Source organism: Salmo salar, chromosome ssa15 (assembly GCF_905237065.1).
Source record: "Salmo salar chromosome ssa15, Ssal_v3.1, whole genome shotgun sequence".
Classification (NCBI taxonomy): Eukaryota; Metazoa; Chordata; class Actinopteri; order Salmoniformes; family Salmonidae; genus Salmo; species Salmo salar.
The window spans coordinates 104,190,615-104,215,900 of record NC_059456.1 but is presented as its reverse complement, the minus strand read 5'-3'; the positions used below and the strand labels follow the sequence as shown (position 1 = coordinate 104,215,900).

The 25,286-nt window shown below is 44.1% G+C and overlaps 1 protein-coding gene across 3 annotated transcripts in view; it reads left to right on the top strand.

The window, feature by feature from the left end:
• The window catches only part of LOC106572912 (laminin subunit alpha-5), a 243,676-nt gene that overhangs the window by 167,020 nt on the left and 51,370 nt on the right, over positions 1–25,286 (top strand). For all 3 annotated transcript variants that reach the window (XM_045696499.1, XM_045696498.1, XM_045696500.1), the window contains 12 exons: positions 113–224; positions 5,794–5,967; positions 6,781–6,977; positions 7,817–7,933; positions 13,691–13,845; positions 14,440–14,572; positions 14,774–14,876; positions 15,141–15,254; positions 16,077–16,262; positions 17,685–17,827; positions 19,358–19,537; positions 25,066–25,205. In XM_045696499.1, coding sequence (XP_045552455.1) covers positions 113–224; positions 5,794–5,967; positions 6,781–6,977; positions 7,817–7,933; positions 13,691–13,845; positions 14,440–14,572; positions 14,774–14,876; positions 15,141–15,254; positions 16,077–16,262; positions 17,685–17,827; positions 19,358–19,537; positions 25,066–25,205 — 1,754 coding nt within the window. The remainder of the gene's footprint in view (positions 1–112; positions 225–5,793; positions 5,968–6,780; positions 6,978–7,816; positions 7,934–13,690; positions 13,846–14,439; positions 14,573–14,773; positions 14,877–15,140; positions 15,255–16,076; positions 16,263–17,684; positions 17,828–19,357; positions 19,538–25,065; positions 25,206–25,286) is intronic.

The following is a 25,286-nucleotide window of genomic DNA, read 5'->3' as shown; positions in this document are numbered from 1 at the left end:
TAGTGTTCAGTAATTCACGTAGTAGTGTATCGAACCAGTACAAGTTAGGCGCTAAGGTTGACTGTAACATCCAACAGTATGTTGAACTGATGTAATGTTGTCCTCCGGCCAGGTGGTGGCGACAGCAAACAAAGCAAACACTCTGGAGGACAGCGGCACTAACACCCATCAGAGAGCCCAGGACCTGCTCTCACACATCAAGAGCATCATGAGAGAGGTGAAAGGTAGGTGTATAGAGCTCACCAGCTAGTCGTCCTAATCCCCAAGCTGACCGAAGTGAAAAATCTGTCCTTGTGCCCTTGAGCAAAGGACACTTAACCCCGTTTGATCTGGATAAGAGCGTCTGGTCAATGTAAAATGTGTTTGTTTTGTATTACATAAAAGCTTTAAAATTCCCAAAAAGTGACGTTAGCTGATGAAGATGATGTCATAGAGCAAACCATATAACATTTACATTTAAGTCATTTAGCTTCATAACTTAGCTTCATATAAGATCACAAGGTCTCCCAAGGTCTCCCAAGATCACCACAGACCTTAATTTCGGCGTTTATCCAAAAACCCTCCAAAAACCACATTCATTTCGCCATGGGCTTTGAGCATCAAACTATGGTAGTGTTAGGGCCTACAAAAACATGCCTTTACTATTGCTCTCCATAGACATTAATGTATAGAGAACCTCTCTTTAAGGCCTCTAAGAATTGTCCGTCCCTGTGAAACATCTATGGCCCTGGAACCATCACCTGAGCTCATATTGTACATCTGAGTCGTCGGATGTCTTATTTGGTTGTTATGAAGTGTACCCATTAAACACAAGGAGTGATTGTTACTCTACAGATGTATATATTTGGTTGTTATGAAGTGTACCCATTAAACACAAGGAGTGATTGTTACTCTTACAGATGTATATATTTGGTTGTTATGAAGTGTACCCATTAAACACAAGGAGTGATTGTTACTCTTACAGATGTATATATTTGGTTGTTATGAAGTGTACCCATTAAACACAAGGAGTGATTGTTACTCTTACAGATGTATATATTTGGTTGTTATGAAGTGTACCCATTAAACACAAGGAGTGATTGTTACTCTTACAGATGTATATATTTGGTTGTTATGAAGTGTACCCATTAAACACAAGGAGTGATTGTTACTCTTACAGATTTATATATTTGGTTGATCAGAGTTGTCTCATCCATCCCTCATTAGGTTGGGTAGTAACGGATTACATGTAACTGGGATTACGTAATCCGATTTACAGAAATCAACCCAGATTTGGGGGATTTAACCTTTATTTAACTAGGTAAGTCAGTTAAGAACAAGTTCTTATTTTACAATAACGGCCTACCCCCGGCCAAACTTGGACGACACTGGGCTAATTGTGCGCCGCCCTATGTGACTCCCAATCACGGCCGGATGTGATACAGCCTGGATTCAAACCAGGGACTGTAGTGACGCCTTAAGACCGCTGCTGCGCCACTCACTATGATTACTTTGAGAAGAGAAAAAAAATATGTAAGTGGATTACAGTAACAATCTTAAAAACAGCTGATTACATTCTGGATTACTTCATCTAATATCAAGAGGAAAATGTGATAACTTTGTCATCATCGCTGTCATTCAGCGAAGACATCAAGACTTCTCATTATCAGAGATTCTGGAATCATGCATTCCTGCTTGAACACTATGTTACAATAAACAGTTTATTTCTTGAATCATATCGTTTTAGTAGTCTAGTACACTTCTGAGTGAAACACTTAAATTACTTCAGCATTTTTGTTCTATAGCGTGACCCTACGCTGTGGAGCAACCAAATCATGGGCTGGTGCCAACCACTGAACCTGTTATTATGGAGCCCTGTGACTCTTACACACAGAATATAACATGTTATTATGAAGCCCTGTGACTCTTACACATAGAATATAATGTGTTATTATGGAGCCCTGTGACTCTTACACATAGAATATAACATGTTATTATGGAGCCCTGTGACTCTTACACATAGAATATAACATGTTATTATGGAGCCCTGTGACTCTTACACATAGAATATAACATGTTATTATGAAGCCCTGTGACTCTTACACATAGAATATAATGTGTTATTATGGAGCCCTGTGACTCTTACACATAGAATATAACATGTTATTATGGAGCCCTGTGACTCTTACACATAGAATATAACATGTTATTATGGAGCCCTGTGACTCTTACACATAGAATATAACATGTTATTATGGAGCCCTGTGACTCTTACACATAGAATATAATGTGTTATTATGGAGCCCTGTGACTCTTACACATAGAGGAGCCCTGTGACTCTTACACATAGAATATAACATGTTATTATGGAGCCCTGTGACTCTTACACATAGAATATAATGTGTTATTATGGAGCCCTGTGACTCTTACACATAGAATATAACATGTTATTATGGAGCCCTGTGACTCTTACACATAGAATATAACATGTTATTATGGATCCCTGTGACTCTTACACATAGAATATAACATGTTATTATGGAGCCCTGTGACTCTTACACATAGAATATAATGTGTTATTATGGATCCCTGTGACTCTTACACATAGAATATAACATGTTATTATGGAGCCCTGTGACTCTTACACATAGAATATAACGTGTTATTATGGAGCCCTGTGACTCTTACACATAGAATATAACATGTTATTATGAAGCCCTGTGACTAGACTCTTACACATAGAATATAACATGTTATTATGGATCCCTGTGACTCTTACACATAGAATATAATGTGTTATTATGGAGCCCTGTGACTCTTACACATAGAATATAACATGTTATTATGGATCCCTGTAACTCTTACACATAGAATATAATGTGTTATTATGGAGCCCTGTGACTCTTACACATAGAATATAACATGTTATTATGGAGCCCTGTGACTCTTACACATAGAATATAACATGTTATTATGGAGCCCTGTGACTCTTACACATAGAATATAACATGTTATTATGGAGCCCTGTGACTCTTACACATAGAATATAACATGTTATTATGAAGCCCTGTGACTCTTACACATAGAATATAACATGTTATTATGGATCCCTGTGACTCTTACACATAGAATATAATGTGTTATTATGGAGCCCTGTGACTCTTACACATAGAATATAACATGTTATTATGAAGCCCTGTGACTCTTACACATAGAATATAACGTGTTATTATGGAGCCCTGTGACTCTTACACATAGAATATAACGTGTTATTATGGAGCCCTGTGACTCTTACACATAGAATATAACATGTTATTATGAAGCCCTGTGACTAGACTCTTACACATAGAATATAATGTGTTATTATGGAGCCCTGTGACTCTTACACATAGAATATAACATGTTATTATGGAGCCCTGTGACTCTTACACATAGAATATAATGTGTTATTATGGAGCCCTGTGACTCTTACACATAGAATATAACATGTTATTATGGAGCCCTGTAACTCTTACACATAGAATATAACATGTTATTATGAAGCCCTGTGACTAGACTCTTACACATAGAATATAACATGTTATTATGGATCCCTGTGACTCTTACACATAGAATATAATGTGTTATTATGGAGCCCTGTGACTCTTACACATAGAATATAACATGTTATTATGGATCCCTGTAACTCTTACACATAGAATATAATGTGTTATTATGGAGCCCTGTGACTCTTACACATAGAATATAACATGTTATTATGGAGCCCTGTGACTCTTACACATAGAATATAACATGTTATTATGAAGCCCTGTGACTCTTACACATAGAATATAACATGTTATTATGGATCCCTGTGACTCTTACACATAGAATATAATGTGTTATTATGGAGCCCTGTGACTCTTACACATAGAATATAACATGTTATTATGAAGCCCTGTGACTCTTACACATAGAATATAACGTGTTATTATGGAGCCCTGTGACTCTTACACATAGAATATAACGTGTTATTATGGAGCCCTGTGACTCTTACACATAGAATATAACATGTTATTATGAAGCCCTGTGACTAGACTCTTACACATAGAATATAATGTGTTATTATGGAGCCCTGTGACTCTTACACATAGAATATAACATGTTATTATGGAGCCCTGTGACTCTTACACATAGAATATAATGTGTTATTATGGAGCCCTGTGACTCTTACACATAGAATATAACATGTTATTATGGAGCCCTGTAACTCTTACACATAGAATATAACATGTTATTATGAAGCCCTGTGACTAGACTCTTACACATAGAATATAACATGTTATTATGGATCCCTGTGACTCTTACACATAGAATATAATGTGTTATTATGGAGCCCTGTGACTCTTACACATAGAATATAACATGTTATTATGGAGCCCTGTGACTCTTACACATAGAATATAACATGTTATTATGGATCCCTGTGACTCTTACACATAGAATATAATGTGTTATTATGGAGCCCTGTGACTCTTACACATAGAATATAATGTGTTATTATGGAGCCCTGTGACTCTTACACATAGAATATAACATGTTATTATGGAGCCCTGTGACTCTTACACATAGAATATAACGTGTTATTATGGAGCCCTGTGACTCTTACACATAGAATATAACATGTTATTATGGAGCCCTGTGACTCTTACACATAGAATATAACATGTTATTATGGAGCCCTGTGACTCTTACACATAGAATATAACGTGTTATTATGGAGCCCTGTGACTCTTACACATAGAATATAATGTGTTATTATGGAGCCCTGTGACTCTTACACATAGAATATAACGTGTTATTATGGAGCCCTGTGACTCTTACACATAGAATATAATGTGTTATTATGGAGCCCTGTGACTCTTACACATAGAATATAACATGTTATTATGAAGCCCTGTGACTCTTACACATAGAATATAATGTGTTATTATGGAGCCCTGTGACTCTTACACATAGAATATAACATGTTATTATGGAGCCCTGTGACTCTTACACATAGAATATAACATGTTATTATGGATCCCTGTGACTCTTACACATAGAATATAATGTGTTATTATGGAGCCCTGTGACTCTTACACATAGAATATAATGTGTTATTATGGAGCCCTGTGACTCTTACATACAGAATAGACAGACCTAATGCTGCAGGAGAACCATGCGGGCCTGTATCAGACTAAATATATACAGTATAGACCATACAACAAAAACTGAGTGACATAGACTGACCAGGTGAATCCAGGTGAAAGATATGATCCCTTATTGATGTCCTTTCTTATTAAATCCACTTCAATCAGTGTAGATGAAGGGGAGGAGACGGGTTAAAGAAGGAGTTTTAAGCCTTGAAACAATTGAGACATTGATTGTGTATGTGTGTCATTCAGAGGGTGAACGGGCAAGACTAAATATTTAAGTGCCTTTGAACGGGGGTATGGTAGTAGGTGACAGGTGCACTGGTTTGTGTGAAGAACTGCAACGCTGCTGAGTTTTTCACACTCAACAGTTTCCCTTGTGTATCAAGAATGGTCCACCACCCAAAGGACATCCAGCCAACTTCGCACAACTGTGGGAAGCTTTGGAGTCAACATGGGCCAGCATCCCTGTGGAACGCTTTTGACACCTTGTATTCCATGCCCCAACGAATTGATGTTGTTCTGATGGCATAAGGGTGTGCAACTCAGTATTAGGAAGGTGTTCCTAATGTTTTGTACACTCAGTGTATATAATATAGATGTTGTCTTTCTCTCTCTCTCTCTCTCTCTGCCTATCCAGACCTCACGCTGCAGGCAAAACGTACGGGTCTGAGTGAGACAGAAGTGGAGCAGGAGGAGGAAGACTTCTCTGAGAAGATACAACAGGTGGAGGCCATGCTGAGAGAGATGAGATTCAAGAGCTGTGTCGGCCAGAAGAAGATAGCCCACAGAGAGCTGTCCGAGGCTGAGAAACGTCAGTCATACTCTTAGAAATAGAATTACTAGAGCGGGAATCTCTATTCAAGCCAATGATCTCTGATGGGTGGGCAGATGACCATTTTGAGTGTACTTATCCATAACCAGGAAGTGTAATCTCTATTCAAGTCAATGATCTCTGATGGGTGGACAGGTGGCCATTTTGAGTGTACTTATCCATAACCAGGAAGTGTAATCTCTATTTAAGTCAATGATCTCTGATGGGTGGGCAGGTGGCCATTTTGAGTGTACTTATCCATAACCAGGAAGTGTAATCTCTATTCAAGTCAATGATCTCTGGTGGTGGGACAGGTGGCCATTTTGAGTGTACCTATCCATAACCAGGAAGTGCTAGGTTTCTAAAAGCCTTATGCTTGATTCTCAAATGTGGTTGGAGGCTTCGTATGGAGGGTGTGACGCAATTGTGGAGCCTCCAGAGGCAAGCAGAGGCCAAAATCAAGCTCCTTACCGCATCACCCATCTCACATTTCAGCTATACACAGGGCTCCGCATCGACATGATTGGTTGACAGTGGGGGGGGGGCTAAACGTCCTGTATAAACTCAAACTCACTTCCTTGACAACTTCCTTCACAATAGCTCTGCTCCGCTAAGCTCAAGAAGTATGAAAGTCCTGACGTCTGCGGAGGCCGTACGACCAGGTCCGATCGTCGGATTGACCACACAAAGCCTTTTAGTCACACATCTGTCCATACGAGACATATTGCTGTAGTGCTTTGTATTCAGGACCATAGGAGGAGACCTTCTGATTGTAAAACTAAATGTGTGTTTCTTCTCTCTCTCTCTCTCTAGTGCTGGAGAAGGTGAAAGACCAGCTGGTGAGTCGTGTGGTGGAGAAGGAGGGCTTGGTGAAGAACATCAGGGAGCGTCTGGGGAAGATCCATGACCAACTGATGGATCTGAGGGAAGTTCTGAACCAGGCGGTTAACAACACGGCCCTCGCCTCCGATTCTAACGCTGTTAATGAGAAGAAGCTGGAGGACTGCCAGGTAACATAGACATGCAGAGATGGGGACGCACGCACACACACACGCACGCACGCACGCACGCACGCACACACACACACACGTGTTTTTCTATCCGTGTTAGATCCTCACTTTCCCAGTGTACACATACAAACTGAAAGACACACATACACTGCATGCAATGAACACACAAACACATACACACACAGAAAGAACACACACACACACACACACACACACACACACACACACAAACAGACACACTGAAAGACACACACATACACTGCATACAGTGAACACACACACACACACTGAAAGACACACACACACACACACACACTGAAAGACACACACACACACAAACAGACACACTGAAAGACACACACATACACTGCATGCAGTGAACACACACACACACACACACTGAAAGACACACACACACACTGAAAGACACACACACACACACACTGAAAGACACACACTGAAAGGCACACACACACACACACACACACACACACTGAAGGGCACACACACACACACACACACACACACACACACACACACACACTGAAAGGCACACACACACACACACACACACACACACACACACTGAAAGGCACACACACACACACACACACACACTGAAAGGCACACACACACACACACACACACACACACACACACACACAACACACACACACACACACACACACACACACACACACACACACACACACACACACACACTGAAACACACACACAGGAAAGACACACACACACACACACTCAGGAAAACAGAAAGAGAGTTCATCACAATCTGACACATTCACAGCGTTCTCTCTTCATGTTGTTTCTGTCTGCAGCAACAAGTGGATGAGCTGAATGTGAAGAACAAGGAGGTGGAGGATCTCCTACAGGTGACAGAGGATGACGTGACCACTGTCAATGACATGCTGTCTATGCTGCACGACTCCAAGGAGGTGAGGGCCCTCCACATGTCAAACGTCATCAAGGCGTTTCTAGGGTCTAAACCACTGAGGGTTTATAAGGGACACAGTTCAAATACCCCCCAAAAAAATACCTTTCGGGTTCTTAGTTGAAACTTACTTCCTGACTTCATTGTCCCCATGGGGAGATTTTGTTGCAGTGTCATGTACACGTTTAAAGTGGCGTTTAAATAAAAAACTAAATTGACAATACAACTTTCATAACAGTTACATACCAATAAAAATAAAAATTAATAAAAAATAGACCAGCCTGCTAGCCTTACTGGGTGGATAGGAACATTAGCCTGCTGGCCTTACTGAGTGGATAGGAACATTAGTCTGCTGGTCTTACTGGGTGGATAGGAACATTAGCCTGCTGGCCTTACTGGGTGGATAGGAACATTAGCCTGCTGGCCTTACTGGGTGGATAGGAACATTAGCCTGCTGGTCTTACTGGGTGGATAGGAACATTAGCCTGCTGGCCTTACTGGGTGGATAGGAACATTAGCCTGCTGGCCTTACTGGGTGGATAGGAACATTAGCCTGCTGGCCTTACTGAGTGGATAGGAACATTAGTCTGCTGGTCTTACTGGGTGGATAGGAACATTAGCCTGCTGGCCTTACTGAGTGGATAGGAACATTAGCCTGCTGGCCTTACTGGGTCTATAGGAACATTAGCCTGTTAGCCTTACTGGGTCTATAGGAACATTAGCCTGTTAGCCTTACTGGGTCTATAGGAACATTAGCCTGCTGGTCTTACTGGGTCTATAGGAACATTAGCCTGTTAGCCTTACTGGGTGGATAGGAACATTAGCCTGCTGGCCTTACTGGGTCTATAGGAACATTAGCCTGCTGGCCTTACTGGGTGGATAGGAACATTAGCCTGCTGGCCTTACTGGGTCTATAGGAACATTAGCCTGCTGGCCTTACTGGGTGGATAGGAACATTAGCCTGTTAGTCTTACTGAGTGGATAGGAACATTAGCCTGCTGGCCTTACTGGGTCTATAGGAACATTAGCCTGCTGGCCTTACTGGGTGGATAGGAACATTAGCCTGCTGGCCTTACTGGGTGGATAGGAACATTAGCCTGCTGGCCTTACTGGGTCTATAGGAACATTAGCCTGCTGGCCTTACTGGGTGGATAGGAACATTAGCCTGCTGGCCTTACTGGGTCTATAGGAACATTAGCCTGCTGGCCTTACTGGGTGGATAGGAACATTAGCCTGCTGGTCTTACTGGGTGGATAGGAACATTAGCCTGCTGGCCTTAGTGGGTGGATAGGAACATTAGCCTGCTGGCCTTACTGGGTGGATAGGAACATTAGCCTGCTGGCCTTACTGGGTCTATAGGAACATTAGCCTGCTGGTCTTACTGGGTGGATAGGAACATTAGCCTGCTGGCCTTACTGGGTCTATAGGAACATTAGCCTGCTGGTCTTACTGGGTGGATAGGAACATTAGCCTGCTGGCCTTACTGGGCGGATAGGAACATTAGCCTGCTGGCCTTACTGGGTGGATAGGAACATTAGCCTGTTAGCCTTACTGGGTGGATAGGAACATTAGCCTGCTGGCCTTACTGGGTGGATAGGAACATTAGCCTGCTGGCCTTACTGGGTCTATAGGAACATTAGCCTGCTGGCCTTACTGGGTGGATAGGAACATTAGCCTGCTGGCCTTACTGGGTCTATAGGAACATTAGCCTGCTGGCCTTACTGGGTCTATAGGAACATTAGCCTGCTGGCCTTAATGGGTGGATAGGAACATTAGCCTGCTGGCCTTAATGGGTGGATAGGAACATTAGCCTGCTGGCCTTACTGGGTGGATGGGAACATTAGCCTGCTGGCCTTACTGAGTCGATAGGAACATTAGCCTGCTGGCCTTAATGGGTGGATAGGAACATTAGCCTGCTGGTCTTACTGGGTGGATAGGAACATTAGCCTGCTGGCCTTACTGGGTGGATAGGAACATTAGACTGCTGGTCTTACTGAGTGGATAGGAACATTAGCCTGCTGGCCTTACTGAGTCGATAGGAACATTAGCCTGCTGGCCTTACTGGGTGGATAGGAACATTAGCCTGCTGGCCTTACTGAGTGGATAGGAACATTAGCCTGCTGGCCTTACTGGGTGGATAGGAACATTAGCCTGTTAGCCTTACTGGGTGGATAGGAACATTAGCCTGTTAGCCTTACTGGGTGGATAGGAACATTAGCCTACTGGCCTTACTGGGTCGATAGGAACATTAGCCTGCTGGCCTTACTGGGTGGATAGGAACATTAGCCTGCTGGCCTTACTGGGTGGATAGGAACATTAGCCTGCTGGCCTTACTGGGTCTATAGGAACATTAGCCTGCTTGCCTTACTGGGTGGATAGGAACATTAGCCTGCTGGCCTTACTGGGTGGATAGGAACATTAGCCTGTTAGTCTTACTGGGTGGATAGGAACATTAGCCTGCTGGCCTTACTGGGTCTATAGGAACATTAGCCTGCTGGCCTTAATGGGTGGATAGGAACATTAGCCTGCTGGCCTTACTGAGTGGATAGGAACATTAGCCTGCTGGCCTTACTGGGTCTATAGGAACATTAGCCTGCTGGCCTTACTGGGTGGATAGGAACATTAGCCTGCTGGCCTTACTGGGTGGATAGGAACATTAGCCTGCTGGCCTTACTGGGTCTATAGGAACATTAGCCTGCTGGTCTTACTGGGTGGATAGGAACATTAGCCTGCTGGCCTTACTGGGTGGATAGGAACATTAGCCTGCTGGCCTTACTGGGTCTATAGGAACATTAGCCTGCTGGCCTTACTGGGTGGATAGGAACATTAGCCTGCTGGCCTTACTGAGTGGATAGGAACATTAGCCTGCTGGCCTTACTGGGTGGATAGGAACATTAGCCTGCTGGCCTTACTGAGTGGATAGGAACATTAGCCTGCTGGCCTTACTGGGTCTATAGGAACATTAGCCTGCTGGCCTTACTGGGTGGATAGGAACATTAGTCTGCTGGTCTTACTGGGTGGATAGGAACATTAGCCTGCTGATCTTACTGGGTGGATAGGAACATTAGACTGCTGGCCTTACAGAGTGGATAGGAACATTAGCCTGCTGGCCTTACTGGGTCTATAGGAACATTAGCCTGCTGGCCTTACTGGGTGGATAGGAACATTAGCCTGCTGGCCTTACTGGGTGGATAGGAACATTAGCCTGTTAGTCTTACTGGGTGGATAGGAACATTAGCCTGCTGGTCTTACTGGGTGGATAGGAACATTAGCCTGCTGGCCTTACTGGGTGGATAGGAACATTAGCCTGCTGGCCTTACTGGGTGGATAGGAACATTAGCCTGCTGGCCTTAATGGGTGGATAGGAACATTAGCCTGCTGGTCTTACTGGGTGGATAGGAACATTAGCCTGCTGGCCTTACTGGGTGGATAGGAACATTAGCCTGTTGGCCTTACTGGGTGGATAGGAACATTAGCCTGCTGGTCTTACTGGGTGGATAGGAACATTAGCCTGCTGGCCTTACTGGGTGGATAGGAACATTAGCCTGTTGGCCTTACTGGGTCGATAGGAACATTAGCCCGCTGGTCTTACTGAGTCGATAGGAACATTAGCCTGTTAGCCTTACTGGGTCTATAGGAACATTAGCCTGCTGGCCTTACTGGGTGGATAGGAACATTAGCCCGCTGGTCTTACTGAGTCGATAGGAACATTAGCCTGCTGGCCTTACTGGGTCGATAGGAACATTAGCCCGCTGGTCTTACTGAGTCGATAGGAACATTAGCCTGCTGGCCTTACTGGGTGGATAGGAACATTAGCCTGTTAGCCTTACTGGGTCTATAGGAACATTAGCCTGCTGGCCTTACTGGGTGGATAGGAACATTAGCCTGTTAGCCTTACTGGGTCTATAGGAACATTAGCCTGTTAGCCTTACTGGGTGGATAGGAACATTAGCCTGCTGGCCTTACTGGGTCTATAGGAACATTAGCCTGCTGGCCTTACTGGGTGGATAGGAACATTAGCCTGTTAGCCTTACTGGGTCTATAGGAACATTAGTCTGCTGGCCTTACTGGGTGGATAGGAACATTAGCCTGCTGGTCTTACTGGGTGGATAGGAACATTAGCCTGTTAGCCTTACTGGGTCTATAGGAACATTAGTCTGCTGGCCTTACTGGGTGGATAGGAACATTAGCCTGCTGGCCTTACTGGGTGGATAGGAACATTAGCCTGCTGGCCTTACTGGGTGGATAGGAACATTAGCCTGCTGGCCTTACTGGGTGGATAGGAACATTAGCCTGCTGGCCTTACTGGGTGGATAGGAACATTAGCCTGCTGGCCTTACTGGGTGGATAGGAACATTAGCCTGCTGGCCTTACTGGGTGGATAGGAACATTAGCCTGCTGGCCTTACTGTGTCTATAGGAACATTAGCCTGCTGGCCTTACTGAGTCTATAGGAACATTAGCCTGCTGGCCTTACTGAGTCTATAGGAACATTAGCCTGCTGGCCTTACTGAGTCTATAGGAACATTAGCCTGCTGGCCTTACTGGGTGGATAGGAACATTAGCCTGCTGGTCTTACTGGGTGGATAGGAACATTAGCCTGCTGGCCTTACTGGGTCTATAGGAACATTAGCCTGCTGGCCTTACTGGGTGGATAGGAACATTAGCCTGCTGGCCTTACTGGGTGGATAGGAACATTAGCCTGCTGGCCTTACTGGGTGGATAGGAACATTAGTCTGCTGGCCTTACTGGGTGGATAGGAACATTAGCCTGCTGGCCTTACTGGGTGGATAGGAACATTAGCCTGCTGGCCTTACTGAGTCTATAGGAACATTAGCCTGCTGGCCTTACTGGGTGGATAGGAACATTAGCCTGCTGGTCTTACTGGGTGGATAGGAACATTAGCCTGCTGGCCTTACTGGGTCGATAGGAACATTATCCTGCTGGCCTTACTGGGTGGATAGGAACATTAGCCTGCTGGCCTTACTGGGTGGATAGGAACATTAGCCTGCTGGCCTTACTGGGTGGATAGGAACATTAGTCTGCTGGCCTTACTGGGTGGATAGGAACATTAGCCTGCTGGCCTTACTGGGTGGATAGGAACATTAGCCTGCTGGCCTTACTGGGTGGATAGGAACATTAGCCTGCTGGCCTTACTGGGTGGATAGGAACATTAGCCTGCTGGCCTTACTGGGTGAATAGGAACATTAGCCTGCTGGCCTTACTGGGTGGATAGGAACATTATCCTGCTGGCCTTACTGGGTGGATAGGAACATTAGCCTGCTGGCCTTACTGGGTGTTTAGGAACATTAGCCTGCTGGCCTTACTGGGTGGATAGGAACATTAGCCTGTTAGCCTAACTGGGTGGATAGGAACATTAGCCTGTTAGCCTTACTGGGTGGATAGGAACATTAGACTGCTGGCCTTACTGAGTGGATAGGAACATTAGCCTGCTGGCCTTACTGGGTCTATAGGAACATTAGCCCGAGCTATTTAGGAGGGATATCACACCTGGCACAAATGATTGTCTAGTTTTGTTTTTCCTGCTGAGGGGTGCCCTATACCTGCGCCCAGAGAGACGTAATTCAAAGTCCGGGTACAGGGGGTGGCTTGGGTCTAAAATGATTTTGGGAGGTGAGTCTGGGTATTTTGGCTACAGCTTGTGAAGCGTGTTTTTTCAATCCATTACAAGTTCTGTGCACACCAGACTTCCTCCGTGCGTGGTGACGAGGTTAACCCTTTCCTAAAACATCTCCTCCTAGGACTATGAGCGTCTGGCAGCCCAGTTGGATGGTTCCAGGATGCCCTTGGCAGAGAAGGTGCAGAAGTTTTCCCCCTCCGTCAGTAAGATACCGTTGGTGGAGGCAGCAGAGAAACATGCTGAACTACTCAATGAGCTGGCCATGAACCTCTCCAGGTGAGGAGTTGATGGACTGATGGACTGATGGACTGTTGGCCTGTTGGACTGATGGACTGATGAACTGATGGTCTAATGGACTGATGGACTGATGGACTGATGGACTGATGGCCTGATGGCCTGATGGACTGATGGACTGATGGACTGTTGGACTGTTGGACTGATGGCCTGATGGCCTGATGGCCTGATGGATTGATGGATTGATGGACTGTTGGACTGTTGGACTGATGGCCTGTTGGACTGTTGGACTGATGGACTGATGGACTGATGGACTGATGGACTGATGGACTGATGGACTGATGGACTGATGGCCTGGTGGCCTGATGGACTGATGGACTGATGGATTGGTGGCCTGTTGGACTGATGGCCTGATGGCCTGATGGCCTGATGGCCTGATGGCCTGATTGATTGATGGACTGATGGCCTGATGGACTGATGGCCTGATGGACTGATGGCCTGATGGCCTGATTGATTGATTGATTGGTCAGTTAGTATGTTGGATTGATTGATTGATTGATTGATTGATTGATTGATCGATTGATCGAACTGTTAGAAATGTAGCGCTGGCTTCATGTTTTCTCCTCTGTGTTGCAGTGTGATCTCCAACACCAACAAGGATGGTTTCATCCAGCGAGCAGTGAGCGCGTCCCGGGTGTACTCCGACATCGTCGACGCCGTCAGAGCCGCTGAGATTGCTGCCAACCGGGCTGCTATGGACTCACTGGCGGTAAAGGACAACACATACACGTATTTCCTACGTTGTGAGGACCATGGTAGAGGACACACAAAACACTTTCTAAGACTCATAGAAACAGCATTACAGTATATGCATATGTGTGGCGCCTAAACATTGCCATGATGGACCTGTAAGAAGATAACATATGTCTGTTGTTGTTGTTGATGTTGTTGTTGTTGTTGATGTGTGCAGAATGTACAGGATCAGGACCTGGGCCAGATAGCTAACGGTTTGAGGAAACACAGTATTGAACTGGTGAACCAGGCTGTCAAACTACAGGAAGATGTCAGTAATGGTGAGAGCCTGATTCCCCTTTTTTGTTTCCCTCCTTCCCCAGGGCTGATACCGGATCAGCTTTCGCCTTTTAGGTTGTAACGAATAATATTATATGAACAAGGTTTCACATGGGAGAACTGTTCCTAGATCAGCACTCTGGGACGCTTTTTAAAATACAGGCCCAGATGTATGGTGCTGAATGCTTGTTGTTGTGTACACTTCCTTTAATAGCAAGACAAAGTGCGTACCTTGTGACAGTGCGGTATTCCGTCTCTGCTGTCAGATTTGAAGCCCCAGCTCCAGGATGCTAAGACTCGTCTGGATGAGGCCAGGGATAAACAGGAGACTCTACTGAACGACCTAGAGATGGTGCAGAATGGTCTTAACTTCAGTAGAGGTAAGGCCCGGGACAAACAGGAGACTCTACTGAACGACCTAGAGATGGTGCAGAATGGTCTTAACTTCAGTAGAGGTAAGGCCCGGGACAAACAGGAGACTCTACTGAACGACCTAGAGATGGTGCAGAATGGCCTTAACTTCAGTAGAGGTAAGGCCAGGGACAAACAGGAGATCTATTGAACGACCTAGAGATGGTGCAGAATGGTCTTAACTTCAGTAGAGGTAAGGCCCGGGACAAACAGGAGACTCTACTGAACGACCTAGAGATGGTGCAGAATGGTCTTAACTTCAGTAGAGGTAAGGCCCGGGACAAACAGGAGACTCTACTGAACGACCTAGAGATGGTGCAGAATGGTCTTAACTTCAGTAGAGGTAAGGCCAGGGACAAACAGGAGACTCTACTGAACGACCTAGAGATGGTGCAGAATGGTCTTAACTTCAGGTGAGGTAAGGCCGGGACAAACAGGAGACTCTACTGAACGACCTAGAGATGGTGCAGAATGGTCTTAACTTCAGGTGAGGTAAGGCCCGGGACAAACAGGAGACTCTACTGAACGACCTAGAGATGGTGCAGAATGGTCTTAACTTCAGTAGAGGTAAGGCCAGGGATAAACAGGAGATCTATTGAACGACCTAGAGATGGTGCAGAATGGTCTTAACTTCAGTAGAGGTAAGGCCAGGGACAAACGGGAGATCTATTGCGAAAAACAATGTGTCTATACTCGACACTTGTTGTACACAAACAAATGTTACTCACACATAACCCTGATCCTGACCCTAGCACCCCAACCCACACCTCTATTCTCTCTCTCTTCCCCAGAGGAGACAGCGAGTGACATTGAGGAGGCTAAAGCAGCAGCGGAGGAGGCCAACAGTACAGCAGCGAGAGTAAAGAACTCCCTGGCCCCTATCAAGGAGCAGCTGGACCAATGGCAGCAGCAGTACGGAGACGGCAACACCAAAAACAATGACATCCACAAGGCCATCCTGGAGGCCAACTCCTCGGGTAGGTCTTCAACCACTAGACACTACTAGATAGTATATCTGGTAGGTCCACTAGACACTACTAGATAGTATATCTGGTAGGTCCACTAGACACTACTAGGATAGTATATCTGGTAGGTCCACTAGACAGTACTAGATAGTATATCTGGTAGGTCCACTAGACACTACTAGGATAGTATATCTGGTAGGTCCACTAGACACTACTAGATAGTATATCTGGTAGGACCACTAGACACTACTAGGATAGTATATCTGGTAGGACCACTAGACACTTCTACATAGTATATCTGGTAGGTCCACTAGACACTACTAGATAGTATATTTGGTAGGTCCACTAGACTCTACTAGATAGTATATCTGGTAGGACCACTAGACACTACTACATAGTATATCTGGTAGGACCACTAGACACTACTACATAGTATATCTGGTAGGTCCACTAGACACTACTAGATAGTATATCTGGTACGACCACTAGACACTACTACATAGTATATCTGGTAGGTCCACTAGACACTACTACATAGTATATCTGGTAGGTCCACTAGACACTACTACATAGTATATCTGGTAGGTCCACTAGACACTACTAGATAGTATATCTGGTAGGTCCACTAGACACTACTAGATAGTATATCTGGTAGGTCCACTAGACACTACTAGATAGTATATCTGGTAGGTCCACTAGACACTACTAGATAGTATATCTGGTAGGTCCACTAGACAGTACTAGGATAGTATATCTGGTAGGTCCACTAGACACTACTAGGATAGTATATCTGGTAGGTCCACTAGACACTACTGGATAGTATATCTGGTAGGTCCACTAGACACTACTGGATAGTATATCTGGTAGGTCCACTAGACAGTACTAGATAGTATACCTGGTAGGTCCACTAGACACTACTAGATAGTATATCTGGTAGGTCCACTAGACACTACTAGGATAGTAGGTCTGGTAGGTCCACTAGACACTACTAGATAGTAGGTCTGGTAGGTCCACTAGACACTACTAGATAGTATATCTGGTAGGTCCACTAGACACTACTAGATAGTTTCATTATACAGAGGCCAGGGACGCTGGCTTGACTTCCATTTTGAATATTGCTATTATAGGTGATAAGGATTGATTTTTATAAAGTGGTGTGTAGAGATTTGTTAAAGTCTGCTTGAATTGGTAGACTAAATTTAGATGGGTTAAATGAGGAAGTCACATTTCTGTTGTGCAGCTGACAAGGTGTCCCTTTCCCTAAATGGTATGGTTCTGGATTTAATACAAAGTTTATTAGGCCATTGTTCAAGGTGGAAAATCTTTGCTTCTTTGATCATGCAAAAGGACGTGCTCATTGAAGAAACATTTGCTGAAGTCTAATTAAATGGGTTTAGACTGACAGAACATTTCTGTCTGTGTGTGTCCCTCCAGTGGGTATGTTGGGCGAGGCCATCCCAATACTGATGAAGAAGCTAGACAAGCTACAGAACCACTCAGCCCAGATGCCCAACATCTCAGAGAACATCCTCAGGATCAGACAGCTCATCGCTGAGGCTCGCAAGGCAGCCAGCAAGGTATGGTGGCTCACACGGGGCAAACATAGCCCAGGCCCGCAATATGAATACATACTGTTTGCTACCTCCTAATTATACTGAACAAAAATATAAACGTAAACCTGTAAAGTCTTGGTCCCATGTTTCATGAGCTGAAATAAAAGATCCCAGAAATGTTCCATACGCACAAAAAGCTTATTTCTCTCAGATTTTGTGCACAAATTTGTTTGCATTCCTGTTAGTGAGCATTTCTCCTTTGCCAAGATAATCCATCCACCTGACAGGTGTGAAACATAAAGAAGCTGATGAAACAGCATGATCATTACACAGGTCACTCTAAAATGTGCAGATTTGTCACACAACACAATGCCACAGATGTCTCAAGTTTTGAGGGAGTATGCAATTGGCATGCTGACTGCAAGAATATCCACCAGAAATATTGCCAGAGAATTTAATGTTCATTTCTCCACCCAGACAGCTGATAAAACTGTGGGTTTGCACAACCGAAGAATTTCTGTAGAAACCGTCTCAAGGAAGCTCATCTGCGTGCTCGTCGTCCTCACCAGGGTCTTGACCTGACTGCAGTTTGACGTCGTAACCGACTTCAGTGGGAAAATGCTCACCTTCGATGGTCACTGGCACGCTGGAGAAGTCTGCTCTTCACGGATGAATCCCGGTTTCAACTGTACCGAGCGGTTTGGGTGAGCGGTTTGCTGATGTCAACGTTGTGAACAGAGTGCCCTATGGTGGCGGTGGGGTTATGATATGGGCAGGCATAAGCTACGGACAACAAACACAATTTCATTTTATCGATGGCAATTTGAATGCACAGAGATACTGTGAAGACATCCTGAGGCCCATTGTCGTGCCATTCATCCACCACCATCACCTCATGTTTCACTATGATAATGCACAGCCCCATGTCACAAGGATCTGTACACAATTACTGGAAGCTAAAAATGTCCCAGTTCTTCCATGGCCTGCATACTCACCAGACATGTCACCCATTGAGCATGTTTGGGATGCTCTGGATCAACGTGTACGACAGCATGTTCCAGTTCCTGCCAATATCCAGCGACTTTGCACAGCCATTGAAGAGGAGTGGGACAACATTCCACAGGCCACAATCAACAGCCTGATCAACTCAATGTGAAGGAGATGTGTTGCACTGCATGAGGCAAATGGTGGTCACACCAGATACTGACTGGTTTTCTGATCCACCTCCCTACCTTTTTTTGTTAAGGTTTCTGTGACCAACAGATGCATATCTGTATTCCCAGTCGTGAAATCTATAGACTATGGCCTCATTAATTTATTATTAATTGACTGATTTCCTTATATGAACTGTAACTCAGTAAAATCTTTTAAAATGTTGCGTTTATTATTGTTCAGTTTAGTTTCGGATAAAAGTGTCTATTAAATGTAGTTTTTGTATGAATAAATTATAAATGTTTTGTCAAAACGTATGATTAAGACATCTATCTACTATGGTTACATGAACGGTTACGTCAACATGACGACCGGTGTATTTACCCCTCTTCTCCCTCTCAGGTGAGCGTACCTGTGAAGTTCAACGGGACGTCAGGTGTGCAGGTGCGTACCCCCAGTAACCTGGCAGACCTGGCAGCTTACACCTCCCTGAAGTTCTACATCACCCTGCCCGAAGCCTCACGCGCCCGCAGACAGGACCAACCAGACAAACAGTTTGTCTTTTACCTCGGAAACAAGGACGTAAGTTTTTTATTATTATTATCATTATTATTATTATTCAACTGTTTTTTCACACAAATAGACAACACATATCATAATAAAAGACAAAATAAAATAATAAATACTGTTATTTTACACGTATACTGTGGGACAGAGAATAATTGATGTAAGTATTTTTTTAAAGCTTTTCTAAACATTTATAAGTATTCATAATGACGTATTCATGAAAGGCTTCCCAAGACTGTGTTTACCTTTAAACATCTTTATCCATAAACTATATGTAATTGTTTTAAGAAGGTCATACCAAGGATCATTTTGTTATTTGATTTTGAATTTAAACACCCCTTGAAGTATCAATAAAATATATATACAAAAATTATTTGATAAACTTTTATTTGGCCTTACTGCTATTAGCCCATACAAACACATTGAATAACAGATTTCAAATCATATCGAATTGTATTTGTCACATGCGCCGAATATAACAGGTGTAGACCTTACCGTGAAATGCTTACTTACAACCCCTTAACCAACAATGCAGTTCAAGAAATATAGTTATAAATTAATAAAATGTTTGCTAAATAAACTCAAGTAAAAAATGTAATAACTATAATAACAATAACAAGTCTATACACAGGGGGTACCGGTACCGAGTCAGAGTGTGGGGTACAGGTTAGAGGTCATTTGTACATGTAGGTAGGGGTGAAGTGACTATGCATAGATAATAAACAGCGAGTAGCAGAACTGTGAAAAACTAATGGAGGGGGGTCAATGTAAATATTCCGGGTGGCCATTTGATTAATTTTCAGCAAATTATGGCTTGGGGGTAGAAGCTGTTAAGGAGCCTTTTGGTCCTAGACTTGGCTCTCTGGTACTGCTTGCCGTGCGGTAGCAGAGAGAACAGTCTATGACTTGGGTGACTGGAGTCTTTGACAATTGTTTGTGCTTTCCACTGACACTGCCTGGTATATAGGTCCTGGATGGCAGGAAGCTTGGCCCCAGTGATGTACTGGGCCGTACGCACTACCCTCTGTAGCGCCTTACAGTCAGATGCCGAGCAGTTGCCATACCAGGCGGTGATGCAACAAGTCAGGATGCTCTCGATGGTGCAGCTGTAGAACTTTTTGAGGATCCATGAGAGAAAGAAGGGAGAGAGCGAGAGGGGAGAGAGAGAGAGGGGAGAGAGAGAGAGTTCTGCCTTTATTGCATTATTCGGTGTGGCACCACAGGAGGCCCCTCTAAACAGTTCTATGGAGTGGCACCACAGGAGGTCCCTCTAACCAGTTCTATGGACTGGCACCACAGGAGGCCCCTCTAACCAGTTCTATGGAGTGGCACCACAGGAGGCCCCTCTAAACAGTTCTATGGAGTGGCACCACAGGAGGCCCCTCTAACCAGTTCTATGGAGTGGCACCACAGGAGGCCCCTCTAACCAGTTCTATGGAGTGGCACCACAGGAGGCCCCTCTAACCAGTTCTATGGAGTGGCACCACAGGAGGCCCCTCTAACCAGTTCTATGGGATGGCACCACAGGAGGCCCCTCTAAACAGTTCTATGGAGTGGCACCACAGGAGGCCCCTCTAAACAGTTCTATGGAGTGGCACCACAGGAGGCCCCTCTAAACAGTTCTATGGAGTGGCACCACAGTAGGCCCCTCTAACCAGTTCTATGGAGTGGCACCACAGGAGGCCCCTCTAACCAGTTCTATGGAGTGGCACCACAGGAGGCCCCTCTAACCAGTTCTATGGAGTGGCACCACAGGAGGCCCCTCTAATCAGTTCTATGGAGTGGCACCACAGGAGGCCCCTCTAAACAGTTCTATGGAGTGGCACCACAGGAGGCCCCTCTAAACAGTTCTATGGAGTGGCACCACAGGAGGCCCCTCTAAACAGTTCTATGGAGTGGCACCACAGGAGGCCCCTCTAAACAGTTCTATGGAGTGGCACCACAGGAGGCCCCTCTAAACAGTTCTAAGGGCAACATGCTGGTATGTACTACTCTTCTAGCTAGACGTCTTATACTATTTAAATGGAAGGGTGGGTTTGCTCCTACTTTTAACCACTGGATAAAGGAAAATCTGCAACATCTCAAGCTAGAGAAAATACGCCACTCCGTTAGGGGATCTCCAATTACATTTTATAATATCTGGCAACCTTTCCTATCCTTTGCAGAAGACATGGACACAATTACATTTTATAATATCTGGCAACCTTTCCTATCCTTTGCAGAAGACATGGACACAATTACATTTTATAATATCTGGCAACCTTTCATATCTTTTGCAGAAGACATGGACACAATTAAATTGTATAATATCTGGCAACCTTTCCTATCTTTTTCAGAAGACATGGACCCAGCTAATTTCACAACACCAAAATCAACCCAAATTAGAATTTGTATCATTATTTTTACTCTTTTTTAAAATTTGTATTTTATAATATCTTTTTTTAACTATTTTATTATATTACTAATTGTATATCATGTCTGCTTTAAGTCTGGTTTTGGGGTCAGTTTGATTTAGGGATCGGTGTTCTGCCCTCTAGCTGTTCTGTCTGTTATCTGTAGAATCATAAAAAATACCAAATAAAAAAAAACTTTTAAAAAAATGTATAAAAACAAATGACTGAAATATCACATTTACATAAGTGTTCAGACCCTTTACTCAGTACTTTGTTGAAGCACCTTTGGCAGCATTTACAGCCTCGAGTCTTCTTGGGTATGACGCTACAAGCTTGGCACACCTGTATTTGGGGAGTTTCTCCCATTCTTCTCTGTAGATCCTCTCAAGCTCTGTCAGGTTGGATGGGGAGCATCGCTGCACATTTATTTTCAGGTCTCTCCAGAGATGATCTATCGGGTTCAAGTCTTGGCTCTGGCTGGACCACTCAAGGACATTCAGAGACTTGTCCTGAAGCCACTCCTGCGGTGTCTTGGCTGTGTGCTTAGGGTTGTTGTCCTGTTGGAAGGTGAACCTTCGCCCCAGTCTGAGGTCCTGAGAGATCTGGAGCAGGTTTTCATCAAGGATCTTTCTGTCCTTTGCTCCATTCATCTTTCCCTCGATCCTGACTAGTCTCCCAGTCCCTGCCGCTGAAAAACATCCCCACAACATGATGCTGCCACCACCATGCTTCACCGTAGGAATGGTGCCAGGTTAGGAAGGGTGCCAGGTTTCCTCCAGACATAATGCTTGGCATTCAGGCGAAAGAGTTCAATATTGGTTTCATCAGACCAGAGAATCTTGTTTCTCATGGTCTGAGAGTCCTTTAGGTGCCTTTTGGCAAACTCCAGGCGGGCTGTCGTGCCTTTTACTGAGGAGTGGCTTCTGTCTGCCCACTCAACTATAAAGGGCTGATTGATGGAGTGCTGCAGAGATGGTTGTCCTTCTGGAAGATTCTCCTATCTCCACAGAGAAACTCTGGAGCTCTGTCAGAGTGACCATCAGTTTCTTGGTCACCTCCCCAACCAAAGCTCTACGGACAATTCCTGGACCTTATATAGACAGGTGTGTGCCTTTCCAAATTACGTCCAATTAATTGAATTTACCAAGTTGTAGAAACATCTCAAGGATGATCAATGGAAACAAGATGCATCTGAGCTCAATTTCGAGATTCATAGCAAAGGGTCTGAATATTTCTTTTTTTTTTAATAAATGTGCAAAAATTTCTAAAAAACGTTTTTTTTTTTCAATTTTAGATTAAGGTTGTAGCACAACAACATTTGGAAAAAGGAAAGGGGTCTGGATACCTAACTAATGCACCCCTATATCTGAGAGATACAAGAAGAAAACATTTAGTTTTAGTTTTTTACTTGTTTTTTTAAACAGTTATTTTTGTCTCTAAACAGTCTCCATATATACTTTCTTAATCTGTTCAACTTGCACTGGGGGACCTTCAGATGAGTCTTGTGAGGCCTCTGGGAATCCTAGAGCAAACAATCGACTCTACAGACAGAAGTTGGCAGATCGTCTGTACCGACTTCAGACCTGTCCCAAGACACTTGTGGGGGGGTCGTAGAGCGAAATGGAGAACAACACCGTGTTCGTGAGAGTCTCATCTTTCCATAAAGGGATGCTAATAACATTCGGAAGCTACAGACAATTCTGTGAGAAGACCAATTTTCAGGATGTCTTATGGTCACCTTTCACCACAGATGCGGAAGTGCAACATCGCTGGATGCGGTAGATTGAGACACATCCAAAGCAAAAAACATCTCTCTAGCTTAAACTGACATATTTGTTTTTATTATGCTAATTACATTTCCTCAGGAGGCGTGGACATCGACTTGGGTGGGGGTTAACATGATTTTTTAATCACTACCTCGTCTCTGTAACCCACACATACAATTATCTGTAAGGTCCCTCAGTCAAGCATTGAATTTCAAACACAGATTCAACCAGGGAGGTTTTCCAATGCAAAGAAGGGCAGCTATGTAAAAAAGGATAAAAAAAATAAACGGAACGGAGCTAAGCACAGCCAGCAGCTTAGCTCCCTGCATCCCACTGCTGACTTAGCCCTGAAGCTAAGCAGGGTTGGTCCTGGTTGGTCTCTGGATGGGAGACCAGATGATACTGGAAGTGCCAGTAGGAGGCAATCTTTCCTTTGGTCAAAAAATAAATATCTCAATGCCCCAGGGCAGTGATTGGGGACATTGCCCTGTGTAGGGTGCTGTCTTTCGGGTGGGACGTTAAACGGTGTCCTGACTCTCTGAGGTCATTAAAGATCCCATGGTGCTTATCGTAAGAGTAGGGGTGTTAACCCCGGTGTCCTGGCTAAATTCCCAATCTGGTCCTCATATCATCACAGTCACCTAATCATCCCCAGCTTCCAATTGGCTCATTCATCCTCTCCCCTGTAACTGTTCCCCAGGTTGTTTCTGTAAATGAGAATGTGTTCTCAGTCACCTTACCTGGTAAGACGAGGGTTAAAACATTTTAAAAATGAAAAGCCGATAACCTGGTTGTCTGCTTTCCAGCAGTCTGGGAGATGAATTTGTCTTTCAGCAGGACAATATCCTAAAACAAAATGCCAAATCTACACTGGAGTTGCTTACCAGGAAGACAGTGAATGTTCCTGAGTGGCTGATTTGTGATTTGAATCTCATTGAAAGTTTATGGCAAGACCTGAAAATGGTTGTCTAGCAATGATCAACAACAAATTGTAAAGAGCTTGAAGAATTCTGAAAAGAATAATGAGCAAATGTTGTACAATCCAGGTGTGGAAAGCTCTTAGAGACTTACCCAGAAAGACTCACAGCTGTAATCACTGCCAAAGGTGATTCTAACATGTATTGACTCAGTGGGTTGAATACTTATCTAATCAAGATATATTAGTGTTTTATTTTTCATACATTTTCTTCAAATGTTAGAAATGTTTCTTCAACTTTGACATTACAGAGTATTTTGTGCAGATCGTTGACTAAACAAATGACAATTTAATCCATTTTAATCCCACTTTGTAACACAACAAAATTTGGAAAAGGTCAAGAGGTGTGAATACTTTCCGAAGGCACTGAAGTCCAGTAATGATGCGTTTCCTGTTTCATGTCTATAGTCCAGTAAGGAGTTCCTGGGAATGATACTGGAAGGGCAGAGACTCCACTGGCTCTTCAATGTGGGTGGAGACACAACCGAGGTGGAGATGCCGGAGGATGTCCAAACAGATGGCAACTTCAATAACGTGGTCCTGGAAAGGTAACTACTGCCACGGTCATTGTTTGGATTTGTTCTTACTAGGGAACCCAATGTCTTAACCATTAGACCAAGAGGAATTCC